The 15,619-nt window shown below is 36.4% G+C and overlaps 1 protein-coding gene across 1 annotated transcript in view; it reads left to right on the top strand.

Moving 5' to 3' along the window:
• LOC102855369 (sorting nexin-6-like) overlaps positions 1–14,368 on the top strand; it is a gene marked incomplete at its 3' end in the record, with an annotated part of 61,330 nt that extends 46,962 nt beyond the window's left edge. The window contains exons 9-13 of the mRNA XM_006891574.1: positions 870–945; positions 2,521–2,560; positions 9,026–9,112; positions 14,036–14,195; positions 14,283–14,368. Coding sequence (XP_006891636.1) covers positions 870–945; positions 2,521–2,560; positions 9,026–9,112; positions 14,036–14,195; positions 14,283–14,368 — 449 coding nt within the window. The remainder of the gene's footprint in view (positions 1–869; positions 946–2,520; positions 2,561–9,025; positions 9,113–14,035; positions 14,196–14,282) is intronic.
• Positions 14,369–15,619: the final 1,251 nt, after the last annotated feature.

Genomic DNA, 15,619 nt, shown 5'->3' with positions numbered 1-15,619 from the left:
ACTGCATGGTGCCACTGTTGTAAAACAGGACTGACCTTGGGTTTGGGGAGAGACTGAGAAAGATGGGTTCAATAATGTATACTGCATTGTAACAGATGAGGGAGAAAACTGTTTAAAAGGGATATGTGATTAGGTATTATTGTCATGACAGGCGTCCAGAGCAAAGGCTGCATAGTTGAGTGGACCTGGGGGGAGGGTTTGTAAAACAATGAAAGAATTTTTCTTTTACTTTTCTAAGAGGGAAGTGTACTGGGGGCAAGGGTGGATGGGGGAGAAAAGTGCAACAATGAATGAATGGAAATCCTAAGTCTCTATAAATTTTCATTGAAATTAATAATTTAAAAAATTTTTTAAAATAAAGCATCTCACATACTTTGGGCATGTGCTTAAGAGGGGCTATTCCTTGCTAAGAAACATGATACTCAGAAAGGCAGAGAGATGGTGAACAAGAGGAAGACCCTTAAGCAGGTGGACTGACATGAGCACTAATGTGTCAGGAAGTATGAGGATGGCAAAGGATGGGACAGGGTGCAGATCTTTTGTTCATAAGATTGCTTGCTATGAGTCGTACTTGACTCAGCAGCACCTAACAACACTTTTCAACATTACTCTGAGTTCTGAGCTATAAAATCAAGCAATTTGCATATTTTCCAGTGAGCTGTAATATTTCCCTGACTTAGGTAGAATCCTATCTTTTCTCTCAAAGCAGTATCTTCTAGTATAATATTTATCATATTTAGTTAAAGTCATTTATGTCTTTTTTTCTTAACTAGGCCTTGAGTTTCTCATATGTTGTTTGGCATGCAGGTACTCATTAAATGGTTTTGATTCAATGATTAAATACATTAACGCTTTAACTTTTTTCATAGGTGCTGCAGATGATTACAATAGGATTGGTTCTTCATTATATGCTTTAGGAACTCAGGATTCTACAGATATATGCAAGTAAGAATTTTGATTAAAGCATTAGTGAGAAAATATTTCTTTTGTCACTGTAGGTACATATAACACTTCAGAAAACACATTGATCATATGGAGCTTTGTCCTAAATTTGAGTTAGTGTCATTTTCCCTCTACCTTTTTTCTTCTGTATATTTAAATCTGAGAACTAAAATTGGATTTTTTTACAGTATGGCTTTACATTTACAATGTTTCATGACAAAAATGGGAAGATCTGTTTGTGTAAAAAGAGAAGAGAGAATTTTTTTGTTGAAGTGCTCCTACGTTTTGAAAAGGTTTATCCCCAGGAAATGATAATTTATAAATAGAATAAAATGTATTTACACACCCACATATATGTTTATGTATTTTATGAGAGGCCATACTTACTTTCTCAGTAAAATTGAATGTTGCGAGTTTCTACTTTTTGAAAAAAGACTGTTCTAGATTTTATAGTAAAGTGAATTTTTGGCAATCCTAGGGAGACTGGTAGGGAAAATGTTGGGCATGTTAGCATGGAAAAATTATCTGGACATTTCCTTACAGAGCTGTCTTTTATTTATGTTCTTTTTTTTTTCCCTTCCACTGTTGGTATACTTACATATTTAGTTTCTTTCATTTGCTCATAAAATAATGTTTAAAGTCAACCTCTCCTTGAAAAACACATAAGATTTGTTTTAAAATATTTTTAAGTGGGTTACCTATTTTTTATAGCCAGAGCATTTCTCTAAATCACATATTTGAACTTTCCTCTAACATGTCCTCAGTAGAAATTTAAAATGTGATATATACTGATTAAGACTACCTTCCCAAAGAGTTAATTCTTCAATTTTTTTAAAAATAAAATTCATCTTTGTCCTGTATTGTCTAATAACTTGTCAGAGTAGGTTCATTTTAATAAAGTGGCATTCTTAAACTTTTGTTTTTGTTTTTGGTATTATTTACCTGAATTCAGTTATGTTATCCTCTGTAATTAACTGTTTTACAGAATATTCTTTAATAGGTTAGCATTGGAATTTTAAAAAACTGGTGCCAGCATTTGGCATATAGGCTAAAGTGAATTCTAAGAAATTAGTTGTTCATGTTATTGCTCTGTACGCCTATAATTCTTTTTCAATATATATTTTAGTTAATATTTTACAGCATACTAGTAAAGAGGAAGGCCCTCTGTGAGGTGGATTGCTTCAGTGATTGGGATAATTGGGATGGGAGTGTTGGAGACAGTGCGATTGGCACAGGACAGAGCGGAGTTTAGGGCTGTTGTACTATGAGTCGCTATGAGTCGCAGGCGACTCGATGGCACATAACAACAGCAAGTAAAGAATATCAAGATTAAGTTTAATATAAGACTTAATTCTTCCATTTTGAAACAAAATGGACAGATTTTCTATAATGGTAGATTTCAAGTGACTGTTGGGTATAGATTTGTTGACTTTAATGAAGCCTGTAGTTAACAAGACCATGAAATATTATAATGTGATAAGAATGTTCATTATTAATGTATTTAGAGACATAGTCTCTGAACATTTGAAATGGAAGATTATTTCAAAGGCCTTCTAATGAAGTATTTTTCCCTTCCAGGTTTTTTCTCAAAGTTTCAGAACTGTTTGATAAAACAAGAGTAAGTGCCATTACGTAATCTTTAGAAATCTAAACCTCTATGTGAAGTAGAATTTAACTTGTGATTTTGTTTCTTGGTTGTCTAGTACTGCTATAATAGAAATGCCACAAATGGATGGTTTCAGCAAACTTCACTGGTTAGGAGGCTAGAAGTGTAAACTCAGGGGACAAGTTCTCAGATAGCTTTCTCTTTAAGTTCTGGGATAAAGTACTTCTCTCTTTTCCAACAGCTGTGGTCTTGGCATTCATTTTCCCCAGGGTCTAGGAGGTTCTCAGCAGGGATCCAGATCCAAAGGACACACTCCATTCCCAGCTTTTCTTTCTTAGTGGTAATTTGGTACCTGTCTCTGTACTTACTTCTGTTGCCTTTTATTTCTTACAAGGTAAAAGATAATACAGGCCACACCTGTGGTTACACCTCCCATTAGATCAGGACTGTGACCTGAAAAATGATGTTGCATCCAATCCTATTCCCTTTATAGCTGGTGGCTGATGACATCAGATCACATCGTGGGGCTGATTACATCATTACATAAACTACCAAACCACTGAGAATCATGGCCAAGCCAAGTTGTCACATGCTTAATTAAGTCCATGGCAGTGGGTTAAATTTAGTAGGAAGAAGAGAAAAATTTGGATTCAGTTGAGTTTTTCTGTTAAGATCTTTTGCTATTTGTATAAAAAGTTTTATTTGAAGGTTAGGCTTGCTTTCATATACCTACAGTATAAGCAACTTTTCCTCCTTTCTCCCTGTAGTTGTCATTTTTTACATAGTCTTGTTTGTCAAGGATTATTCATAAATACAGTAATATCTAACATTTTCACTAGTTGATAGAAAAGTGAAAAATGAGTAGTGACTCATTTTGATTACTAAGAGGAGTGGTGACAGTTCAGTGTATAGTTCCAAATTCAGCATGACCTTGCCAGTTGAGTGATATATTTAGTAAAAGAAAAAAGTCCTTACAAGCATAACTGGTCTTATATTGCAAGCCATATAGTCATCTGCTTCGATATCAGTAAACATTTTCTGAAGAGATAGGTTTTCCTGAGTACTTTTTTTTCTGCTTCCTTTCTCTCCTCTCCAGAGGTAATCACTGTCCTGAATTTGAGGTTTATCATTTTCATGCCCTTTTTATACTATGACTGCATAAGTATGTATTCCCAAATAAAACAATATTATTTTATGTGTTTTCAAACTTATATAAATTGTGTTACATATTTTAAAAATTAATATCAACCCTATCACAAAGTAGATTTATGTCAGTTCAGATTCCTCTGAGAGGTAAACATCAAAATAGGATTAAATGTGTAAGAGATTTATTGGAGGAAACTCCAATAAGAATGTAAAGAAGAATGTGTAAGAATAGCCAGGGAAAGATTTTAGATCTTTTTGATGCCCAGGAGTGGGGAGGTAGGAATGAGGGAAAGTATTAGACTGAAGCACAGATCTCTGAAAATGTCAGCCCAGTCAATAAGGAGTCCCCAGATTATAATTCGGTAGAGGAGCATCATGTAATAATAGGCTGGCATGTAGTACTATCCCAGAGCTATCACTGATTAGGTGCAGCCTGAGGCACGTAATGGGGTTGGAGCTCAAACTTGGCAAGAATATAGTTACAGATCCAGAAGTATTATATTTGAGGATAACAGTCAGCTGTAGTTCTTGCCATGATTTATCCATACAATTCTTCTTTTGATTATAATGTACATATAGGAGAGCACCTATCAGAAGTATACAACTCAATTTTTTTCCAAATTAACATAACCTGTTTAATCAACACCTTCTTGAGCAATTTATCAAGAAGTGGAACATTACCAGCATATAACAGTTTGACTTATTTTAATACTTTATATGAAAAAATTACATAAAATGTGGCACTCTCATAGCATTGTATATAGCATGTACTGTTCATCAAAAGGCAAAAAATGTCTAGCGGTTCAAATCTACTTACTGCTCCACACCATGAGAGAAAGATGGGCTCTCTCCTCCCAGTGCAATTTACACCCTCAAAAACCAAGTCAGGGATTTCTGTGATTGAATTGGCTCGATGGCGGCGAGTTTATGTAGTTCTTTTAATCTGGCTTGATAGACTGAACATTATGTTTATAAGATTTGTCAGTGTTGCTGTTGTTGTTATGTGCCATCAAGTTGCTTTTGACTCATAGCAACCCTATGCACAATAACTTGGAACCCTCTCCTCCTCTCCTGACCCATTCTCACTCTGGCACACCTACCCCCATTATCCCAGTTATTGTGTCAGTCTATCTCATTCAGGGTCTTCCTCTCCTCCACCTTCACAAGCATGATGTTCTTATCCAAAGACTGGTCCCTCCTGGCAAAATGCCTAAAGTATGTGAAGCAGAGCTTCAAAATTCTTGCCTCCAAAAAGCAACTTGGTTTCACCCTCTCCAAGTCAGACTTGTTTATTCTCTTGGCAGTCCATGGTATGTTCTGTACTCTGCTTCAGTACCACAACTCAAAGGCATTGATTCTTCTGTTATCCTTATTCATTGTTTAGCTCTCTTACACATAGCAAGTAATTGTAAAAACCGTGGCTTGGATCAGGCACACCTTAATCTCCGGTCTTACATGCTTGCTCTCCAGCACTCTAGAGAGATTCCTGACAGCAGATTTTCCCAATGCAATTCTTCTTTTGATTTCCTGACTTAGTGCCAAGTATTGATTGTGGAACCAAGCAAGCTGAAATTGTCAACAATTTCAATCTCTTCTCCATCTATCATGATGCCACCAGTTGGTCAAATGTTGACAATCATTGTTTTTTTGCTGTTGAGTTTTAATCTGTAATGGAAACGGCAGTCCTTGACTGGCAACAAATGCTTCAGGTCATCCTCAGTCTTGGCAAACAAGGTTGTGGCAACTGCATACCTCAGGTTGTTAATTAGTCTTCTTCCAATTCTGATACCGCATTCCTCCTTATCAAGTCCAGCCTCCTGAATGATCTGTTCGGCATTTAGATTGAAAATGTATTTATGGAGACAGCATGTATCCCTGACACACTCCTTTCCTGATTTGAACTATGCAGTGTTTCCTTTATCTGTTCTGACTACTACTTCCTGGTCCAAGTATAGGTTTTGGATGAGCACAATCGAGTGTTCTGAGATTCCTGTTCTTCTCAAGGTTAGCCACAATATGTTGTGATCCACACAGTCAAATGTATAATCAGTGAAACACAGACATTCCTCTGGTACTCTACTTTCAGCCAAGACCCATCTGACATTGGGTATGATGTGTCCTGATGTCATGGCCTCTTCTCAGTTCAGCTGGCATTTCTGATAGTTCTCTGTCAGTGTATTGTTCCAGTCATTTTTGGATAATCTTCAGTAAGATTTTGCTTGTATGTGATACAGTGATATTGTTCAGTAATTTCAACACTCTGTTGGATCACCTCTTTTTGGAATGGAAATAAGTATGGATCTCTTCCTGTCAGTTGTTCAGATAGTTGTTCTCCTGATTTCCTGGCACAACTGGGTGAGCACAACCAGGGGTGCATCTATCTCTATATTGGAATATGTCAGCTGGTATTCTGTCAAATCCAGAGGCCTTGTTTTTTGCCTGTTCTTCAGAACTGCTTGAAATTCCTCCTTCATCACCATTGCTTCTTGATCATATGTTGTTTCATGAAATTCTTCTGTTAGCCAATTTTTTTGGTACAATAACTTGGTGTACTCCTTCCATATTCTTTTAATGCTTCCTAGATCATTCAGTATTCTGCCCATAGCACGGGTGTTAATGCCTTCATCCTTATTACCATATTCTCTTGTAGAAATATACTTAAATTTGATAGGCATTTACCCAGCAACAATAGTGAAGTTTAACAGGGCAGCAAACATTGAATGCTGGCGAGGTTGTGGAGAGATTGGAACTCTTTTTTTCTTTTTTTTTTCTTTCTGGTTGTGTACCATCAAATCAGATCCAACTGGCACAGGAAGAGACTGCCCCTCCTTTTCCAGTGGAGCACCTGGTGGATTTGAACCACATGCCCTCAGGATTGCAGCTCAACTTCTTGCCACTAGGCCACCAGAGCTCCCTGAGATTGGAACTCTTAGTGACAACTGGTGGGAATATAAAATGGTACAGGTACTATGGAAGACAGTCTGGCGCTTTCTCAAAAAGTTTTAAATAGAAATACCATTTAACCCAATAATTCTACTACTGGGAATATACCCTAAAGAAATCAGAGCCACAACTCAAACAGATGTGTTCACACCCATGTTTATTGTTTCATTATTTGTAATAGCAAAGAGATGAAAACACCATAAGTACCCATCAACAAACAAATGGATAGAAAAACGTATATTCACACAGTGGACTTTTACATAGCATTGAAAAACAGTGAATGCATAAAACATTACACAAGATGGAAGATCCTAGAGGACATTATGCTGAGTGAAATGTCTCAGTCACAAAAGGACAAGTACTGAATAACACAGCTGTTATAAAATAGGACGGAATTGGGGATTGGACAGAGACTGGGAAAAGGGTGGATAGACAAACACTACAGTCGAACAGATGAGGGAAAAAACTGTCTGGGAAGACTACATAAGTAGGTATTATATGTATGACAACAATCAGGAACAAGGGGTGCATTGCAGGGTGGGCTAGGGGAAAGGATGGAGGGAAAATACGCAACAGTGAATAAAAAATAATTTAGAAAAATATGCTACTGAATTACAAGTCTGTTTCTTTTTGAAAAATACATTTAACAGATATTTACATAGTTTCTAGTTTCAGACTCTACAAATAATGCTGCTAATCTTCTCATCATTAAATATGCAGTTCTTTTGTGTCTATATAATTTAGTAGAGTGAGAGCCATAGGGTATCAATGAAAAACATAATTACTTATGCCAAACTAAATATGCCCATTTACATTACCACCAAAATGAATATGAGGGTTCAGGCTCCTCCACAACCTGCTGTTATAGTTGATATTTCCCATCTTTTTGGGTTTGTTTTGTTTTGTTTTTTAATTTTTTATTATTACTATTATTTTATGTGTACCATCAAATCAGATCTGACTGGTACAGGAGGATATTGTCCCTCCTTCTCCAGCAGAGCATCTGGTGGATTTGAACTGGTTACCTCTGGGATTGCAGTGCAACTTCTTGCCACTAGGCCACCAGAGCTTGTCCCATCTTTTTGTTTTAACCATTCAGGTTGGTGTTTAATGTTTAAAATTTTAACAATAATTTTAGATTTATAGGAAAATTGCAAGAATGGTACAAGGAATTACCATATGTAGGTCACCCAGATTTCCTTAATGCTAAAAGCATTATGTCATGTTATTTAAACTTAATTACTCTAAATTTTTTTTAAATTCCATATTCATTCTATTTTGTGCTCTTCCTGTATACTCTTTTTTTTTTTAAGATAAAAGTTATTGTGTACTAATACACAGTAAGATTAGGAAGTTGCACTGCTAACCCACAGGCTGCTCCTTTCAGGCAATTTGAATCTACTGGTTGCTCAGGTAAGATGAGCAGTTTTCTTCGTATGCTTTTACAGCACTGTAAACTCACTGGAAAGTCAGCTATAAGGCAACAACATTGAGTTTTAAAATAAGGCTTAACAAGGGGCGCTCTGGTGGCCTATTGGCAAGAAGCTTCACTGCAATCCCAGAAATATGCGGTTCAAATCCACCAGAAGCTCTGCTGGAAAAGGAGGGGCAATCTCCTCTTGTACCAGTCAGATCAGATTTGACGGTACATACACACAAATAATAAAAAAATTTTAAAAAAAATTAATAATAATAAGGCTTAACAGTGACTTTCCTCAATATGTAAAGGATCCAGTGTAGATTTCCTTGTTGTCTCATAAATGGCTTTTAATAGTGGAATTTGTTTGTATCAGGATCCCAACGAGCTCCATATATCTCTAATATATATCTCTTTCTTTGTAATCTCTGTCCTTCCAAACTTTTTTTGTCTGACATGGCTACTTCCTCTTCTATCCCATCTTGAAATTGCAGTTATCTGTTTATTATTTCTCCATATCTTCAAGCACATTTTAATGTTTTGCCTAGATTTTCTAGTCCTCTTAGGGATTCTCCTCAAAGGAGGATTGGTTTGAATGAGTGTACTGTTACCACCCTTTATTGTTTTAAAATGTATATAATCTATGTGTAGTATCCATTACCATTGAAATGAAGGGGGGGAGAGAAATTATATGTATATAAATTAAGCTGAACAATGATAATGACACTTATAACTGAAAGCTGATCAGATAGAAATTTTTTCCTAAATCATAAATCTCGTGGACTCTCATGTTTCTTTGTTAGAGTTAGAAAGAAAAATAATGAACTAAAAAGAGTTAGAGAGAAAAAAACTTATGTAAAACAGGAAAGGTTGTTAGGACTATCCAAAATTTTCACTTTTCTTTGCAGTAATAAAGAATGATAAGAGAAGAATGTAATTACTAATTATCCAATTTTTATTTGCTTTTTCAGAAAATAGAAGCACGAGTGTCTGCCGACGAAGACCTCAAACTTTCTGACCTTTTAAAATACTACTTAAGAGAATCTCAAGCTGCTAAGGTAACTTTATTTTTCAAAGTCTTAAAATGGAGATTTTCTTTTCTTTTTTTTTTTTTAAAGAATCTGCTTGAGAAGGAGGGGCAGTCTCCTTATGTACCAACCAGATCCAATTTGATGGTACACATGCAAAAAAATTAAAATTTTTTAAAACCTTTAAATTAAAAAAAAAGAGAAGACTTGACTTTAGAAAATGGTATGGTGCTCGGTTTGGTGGCACATACGCTAAAGTTGAAATGATACAGAGAAGATTATCATCGCCCCTGCACAAGAATAACACCAAATTTGTGAAGTGTTCCATATTTTTAAGTAAAAAAGAGGGGGAGGGGGAAACAACTAAGGTTAGTATGCCCAGCAACCAGAGGAAAAACAATAAAGTGAACATCATCAAAATTAGCAACTTCGCTCTGTCAAAGAGTTCACACAGAATGGGAGAAAATATTTGCAAATCTTCTATCTGATAACTGATATCTAGACTATATGAAGGCACTCTGGTGGTGAAGGTGCTAGTGGATAACGAGTTGAGCTGCCAAACCAAGACAGTTTGACTTCCCCATCTGCTGGTCTGGAAAAAAGAATCTCCTCCCTTGCAGTTTACAGCCTCTGAAAACCTGCTAGAGGTTTGATTCCAACTAGACAGCACTTAGCAGAATATACAAAGAACTCTTACTACTCAATACAAAAGTAAAAACTTAAAAGTAGGCAGAGGGAAGTTGCATTGCAATCCTGAAGTCACATGGTTCAAATCCACTGGATGCTCTGCTGGAAGAGGAGGGGCAATCTCCTGTACCAGTCAGATCTGATTCAACAGTACACAAGAAGAAGAAAAAAGGCAAAGGATTTTAGTAGATATTTTCCCAAGGATTTCTAATTTATCAGTAAATATATGAAAATAATTTTAATGTTAAGCACCAGAAATGCAAATCAAGCCACAGTGATAAATCATTTCTCATCCACTGAATGGATTTATCCATAATTTACTGTAAGACCTGTAACTTAAAACAATTAAAAATTCTAAAAATAACAACTATATTATATAATTATATTTTAATTATAAGAAAAAGACTAATAAAGATGTAGAGAAAATTTGATGATCATATAAAATGGTGTAGTTCTTAACAGTTTCGCATTTCCTTAAAATGTTAGTTATCTGACCCAACATTCCACTCTTAGGGTATACATTAGAAATTAAACATAAATCCATACCAGTATGGATTAAGTAAAATGAAATGCAGTCATACAGTGGAATTCAGCAGGGAAAAGAAATGCATTAGCACCTACTTGAAAACATGCTAAAAGTGCATTACTTACTTCAGCTCGTAGGTTGTTGAGGGCAGTAATCAGAACCCTGTGTATGCTCCTTTCACCTTTACCTTCCTGAATACAAAGCCAGTGTGCATGATTATTTCGCTGTCCACAGTAGCCAGGTGCTCTCTAGATTGGCATTGCCTGCTGAAAACTCCACTGTCTAGAACACAACATTCAGCCAAGTGGCCACCTACTAAGTCTTAGTAGGAGTTGGCAGAGATGTGCCTTGGGCAATATTCGTAGACTTGGAACCCTCATTTATTGATGAAATTTACACTGGCACCTACTGCAGAGAAGATGCTTCTAATAACTTATCCCCACAGGAACTGCTCCATCAGCAAGAACATCATTAACTTTATGTTGGGGGAAAAAACTTCAAAAATTGGCTGATCAGTATACACAAGTTTACAGGGCATCTCATGTTCACCTCTATTCACCTCTATGATGATGGAGTGCTTCTCTGTTGATCTTGTAGTTGTCCATTTACACAGTCCACTTTGTCTCCACAACTATGGCTGAGCTCTCCAACTCCCTCTTCACTCACACCACCTTGGAGCACTCAGATTATACCTTTATAATAGACAATAAGGCCTCTACAACATTGACTTCCCTACCTATGTTGTTAACCATAATTATAACCTTAACAATCTTATTAACCAGATTATTATTTCCATTTCTGCTTCCCTCAGTTTTATTGGTGCAATGAATGTTAATTTTTAATAGTATTCCAGACCACCCTGGTGCCCTATCCTCCCACATCTACATCCCTCTGATCACAAAGCTTGCTAAGAAAGTTTACTAGGAACAAACAACTTTCTGTTACAAAGGACTTGCTTTGAAATCACAAACCAGATGATTAAATGTGACCCTTACAGTGGTAAATGCCTGGGGTTGGTAGCCTTTTACACCAAGGTTACATGGTCCCCAAAGATTCCATTGCTGCCATTGCCACTATCAAGACTTAAGTACAGTTTTTGGATTAATACCGCATTAGCTTCAAGATTGATATTGCCACCCTCGCACTGTGGCACCTGTTAAAGATACAGTCATAGCAAGTTGTATGCATAATGAATAACACCATAGCTGTTGCTGGGGTCTAAGCTCACCTGAACCAGAAGATTGACCTGGAGTTTGCCAAGTGTGCCTTTTGTTCACAACTACATGGTTGAGTGAATGGAAGAAAGAAAATTTTCTGAGGCCAGTAAAGACATAGCTGCCCTTGGGAAGGACAATAAAGATGTTTATGTGGATTATTTTGAGGAGAGGGTGAGGAAAGAGTACTAATTTTTTTCAGCCCTGCAATATGTCACTCTCAGAATTTCAGCTTCTATGTTAGCTGACAGATAAAAGCTTTTTTAATCTTTTTTATATTGTCTTCACTATCATGTCATCATGACAGTTTTTATCATGTCTTAAAGTAAAAATATTATTAAAAAAAATAACATTCTAAGTGAATAACTAAATAATTGGTTACCAGAAATGGTCCTTTTTATCCTGTGACAGTGGATGGTTCCCCAGCTCAAACCATCTCTATCCCTCAATAAACTTCATTTGCTTTTTATCTGATAACTAAATAGTTGACTACCTAATTTCTTACATATGTTCATCAAAAATACAATTTTATTTTGAAAAAATTAAAGGCCACAACAATGGAAAAAGAAAAAAATTAAAGACCATGTCTAGTTAAGTACATTCTTCTATTTGGATTCAACAATACTGGATCAGGTATATAAGATTTGTTTTTGTAATCTGTTTTATTTTCTCTTGGTTGGATCTACGGTTAATACCTTTGTTACTCACATTCAGGAAATGTATTGCATTGGGCAAGTCCACTGTCCATAATATCTCCAAAATACTTATCAGCAGTGATGTCAGTCTGAAGACAAAAATGTGCCTAATTCAGGCACATACCTTGATTCTTGCCATGTTTATCTGTACTAAACAAAAAGGGTACTTGCTGTGATCTGAGAGCTGGACAATGAGTAAGGATGATAGAGGAATTATTGATGTCTCTGAGTTGTGGTTTTGGGGAATAATATTGAATATTCAAATGAACAAAACAGATAATCTTGGAAAAAAGTGCAGCTAGTGTGTGTCCTTGGAGGCAAAGATAATGAAGCTTCTGTTCTCATACTTTGGGCATGTTGCTAGGAGAGGTTCTTCCTTAGAAAGGGCCATCATGGCTGGAAAGTTGGAGGGTCAATAAGAGATGAAGACTCCCCCCAAAAAAAGATAGACACAGAGAATGTTGCAATAGGCTCAAGAGATGATGAGAATGGCACAGGATAGGACAGGGTTCAGGTCTGTTGTTCATAGGGTCACTATGAGTCGTACTTGTCAACACCTAACAACAACACAAAAAATCTGTTTTTTAAATGCCATCATGACTTGTATTTTAAGATGATATACAACATTACTCCAGTTATGGTGGTTTCCATTCCACACAGTCTAATAATCTTACTGTTTACCTTGATTCTTGCCTTGTTTATCTGTACTAAACAAAACTGCTTCATTAGTCTTTTTAAAAAACAGCATAATGTATTTAAATAAAAAAAGAAAGTGAGCATGTGAGTTAATCCAGAAGCCTTGATGGTGATCGAATTATTTCATTCAGATCCAGCATGGTATGCCAGCCATGGTTCACTGTACCAGTAGATGCCTGTGCTTGTGTCCTTAGTCTCTGCATCTCCTATGTTCTCATCAGCCATTGGAAGCACGTTTCTTTCCTCATCTCTCAACTTTTTCATCATTTTCACCAACTCCACATTGTCAGACCCAAAAGATGTTGATGAACTGAAGAATCACTATTTCTAAATGGGGAAAGAAGCCACAAACTATGATTCCATTTTTCTGGAATATACAATGTAGGCAAATCTATAGAGGCAGAAAGAAATCACTACTGATTGTATGGAGCTGTCCCACAGGACAGTCAGATTTGGTTTAATTTGTTTGTTTGTTTTCAAGTACTGATTGTTGAGATAGACTATCTAATTTGCTCCACAGCAGAAATAATGTTGTTTATCATATCCACTATCCAACCTTTGCACATGAATTCCTTCTGTCTGGAACATTTTTTGTTCCTCATCACTCTTTACCCACTTCCTCTTTGTTTTGCACCTTCATTCTATTCCCTATTTTAAAAAAAAAAAGAATTTGGGTTTACAGAGCGAATCCATTTTCCATTCAGCAGTTCATGTACATTTTGTTTCTTCCCATCCGTTATAATCTCTTCACTGTAACAACACTCATCCCACTACCTGTCCATTTTTGCCATTTCCATTCATCCTTCTTTTTTGTTCTTTCCTGCCTTCTGAACTTTGTTCCCTGCAAATGCTGCCCTTTTTTAATCTAGAATGGTCGATTGTTCTAAGGAATACATACTCCCTATTGTTACTGTTCATTTTATAGTCCTATTAAGTTGATCCACAGGAATAAGTTCCATTCTGGACTTGAAGGGTGACTAAGTGCCGTAGTCTTGGGGAGTTCCACCTGTGTCTATCTGACTAGGAAGCCTGGTCTTTTTCATGATCTTTAATTGTGTGGTATGTGAATTATATCTCAGTAAAGTTACTAGAAACATGCAACATATATTATTGTGAAACATTCTTTTTTTTATAGGATCTCCTGTATAGAAGATCTAGGTCTCTAGTGGATTATGAAAATGCTAATAAAGCATTGGATAAAGCAAGAGCTAAGAATAAAGATGTTCTGCAGGCTGAAACATCCCAACAATTATGTTGTCAGAAGTTTGAAAAAATATCTGAGTCTGCAAAACAAGGTACTGTTATTTTTTTTTATTAATCAGCATTTGTAAAGTATTTTAGATTGTTATGTAAATTAAATTGTTAATTTCTTTTGTTCTCAGAGCTTATAGATTTTAAGACAAGAAGAGTTGCTGCATTCAGAAAAAATTTAGTGGAACTGGCAGAGTTAGAACTGAAGCATGCAAAGGTAATTTCATAATAATAATAATAATGACTGAATAATGTGCCAGCTTTTTTATTTAGTTAGAAGTTATGAAAACTATATTAATCCTGTAATAACAGTTGTCTCCTGTAGAGATTCCATAAACTCTTCCTGAGTTGGAATGATATTTTATATGATCTTTTGATTGCTTCAGAATTAGCCAGCTAGACTCTGTTTAGATGATTCTCGTTTTTCTCACACCTTCCAGAGCATCATATTCAAGAGCAAGTGAGTGTCAGCATTCTTCCCTCCATCGGGCCTGATCAAGGTGTTGACGTGGGCCTGATCAAGGTGTTGACGTTGGCCTGATCAGTATTAGGGCTTCACAGCCTGTTTGCCCTGGTGCTTGTTGGCCTTGATATTCCTAACGAACATAAGAACTATCTTCAAAGGGATTTGGGATAGTTTCCTTTTCAGAAGTAACTTGCCATGCCTTTCTCCGAAGGGAAGGGCCTCTAGGTGGGCTGACACTTCTGATAACAGTAACTTTTCACCACTCCCGGGACTCCTGCTGTAGATCAGAAATTGGCAAACTATAGCCCATCTGTTTCTGTACAGCCCACAAGCCAGGAATAATGATCACATTTTTAAATGATTGGCTGGGGGGTGGGGGGTATGCAAAACGATAACACTATGCAAGGTGATAGTTATATGAAACTCAAATTTAATTGTCAGCAGGAGTGGCATCCACTTCCTAAACAACATACCTCCAGAAACTCTATGAACTTTGATAAATGTCAATAATTATAGAAAGGCTTCAGGCTTTTTGTTCATAGGGTCGCTGTGAGTCATGCTCAACTCGAAGGCAATCAACAACAGTGTTGTTGTTAGATGCTGTTGAGTCAAGTACAACTCATAGCAACCCTGTGAATGGTAGACCTGAACCGTCCTGCACTGTGCCATTCTTGGTCTCTGACACACTCAAGCCTATTACCGTAGTCACCACAGACAATTAGTTGTACTGAAGCATTGTGCTCATTTGTTTATATATTGTCTGTGACTGCTTTCACACTATGACAGCAGTGTTGAGATAGAGACCATATGTCTCCAAAACCAAAAATAATTACTGTTTAGCCCTTTACAGAAGATATTTGCTACACTTTATAGATTCATGACAGCCACTGATTCCCAGATTCTGCCCTTTTTTCAAGTCCTCTCTAAAATAAGTTTTCTCTGAACTTGTTTCTGGTATCTCTTATATTCAATCGGAATAAATTTTTGTTTGCCCCAGGAGGT

Source organism: Elephantulus edwardii, unplaced genomic scaffold (genome assembly GCF_000299155.1).
Source record: "Elephantulus edwardii isolate Elephantulus edwardi_28Jun2011 unplaced genomic scaffold, EleEdw1.0 scaffold00100, whole genome shotgun sequence".
Taxonomy (NCBI): Eukaryota; Metazoa; Chordata; class Mammalia; order Macroscelidea; family Macroscelididae; genus Elephantulus; species Elephantulus edwardii.
This window is presented reverse-complemented; position numbering and strand designations above follow the sequence as displayed.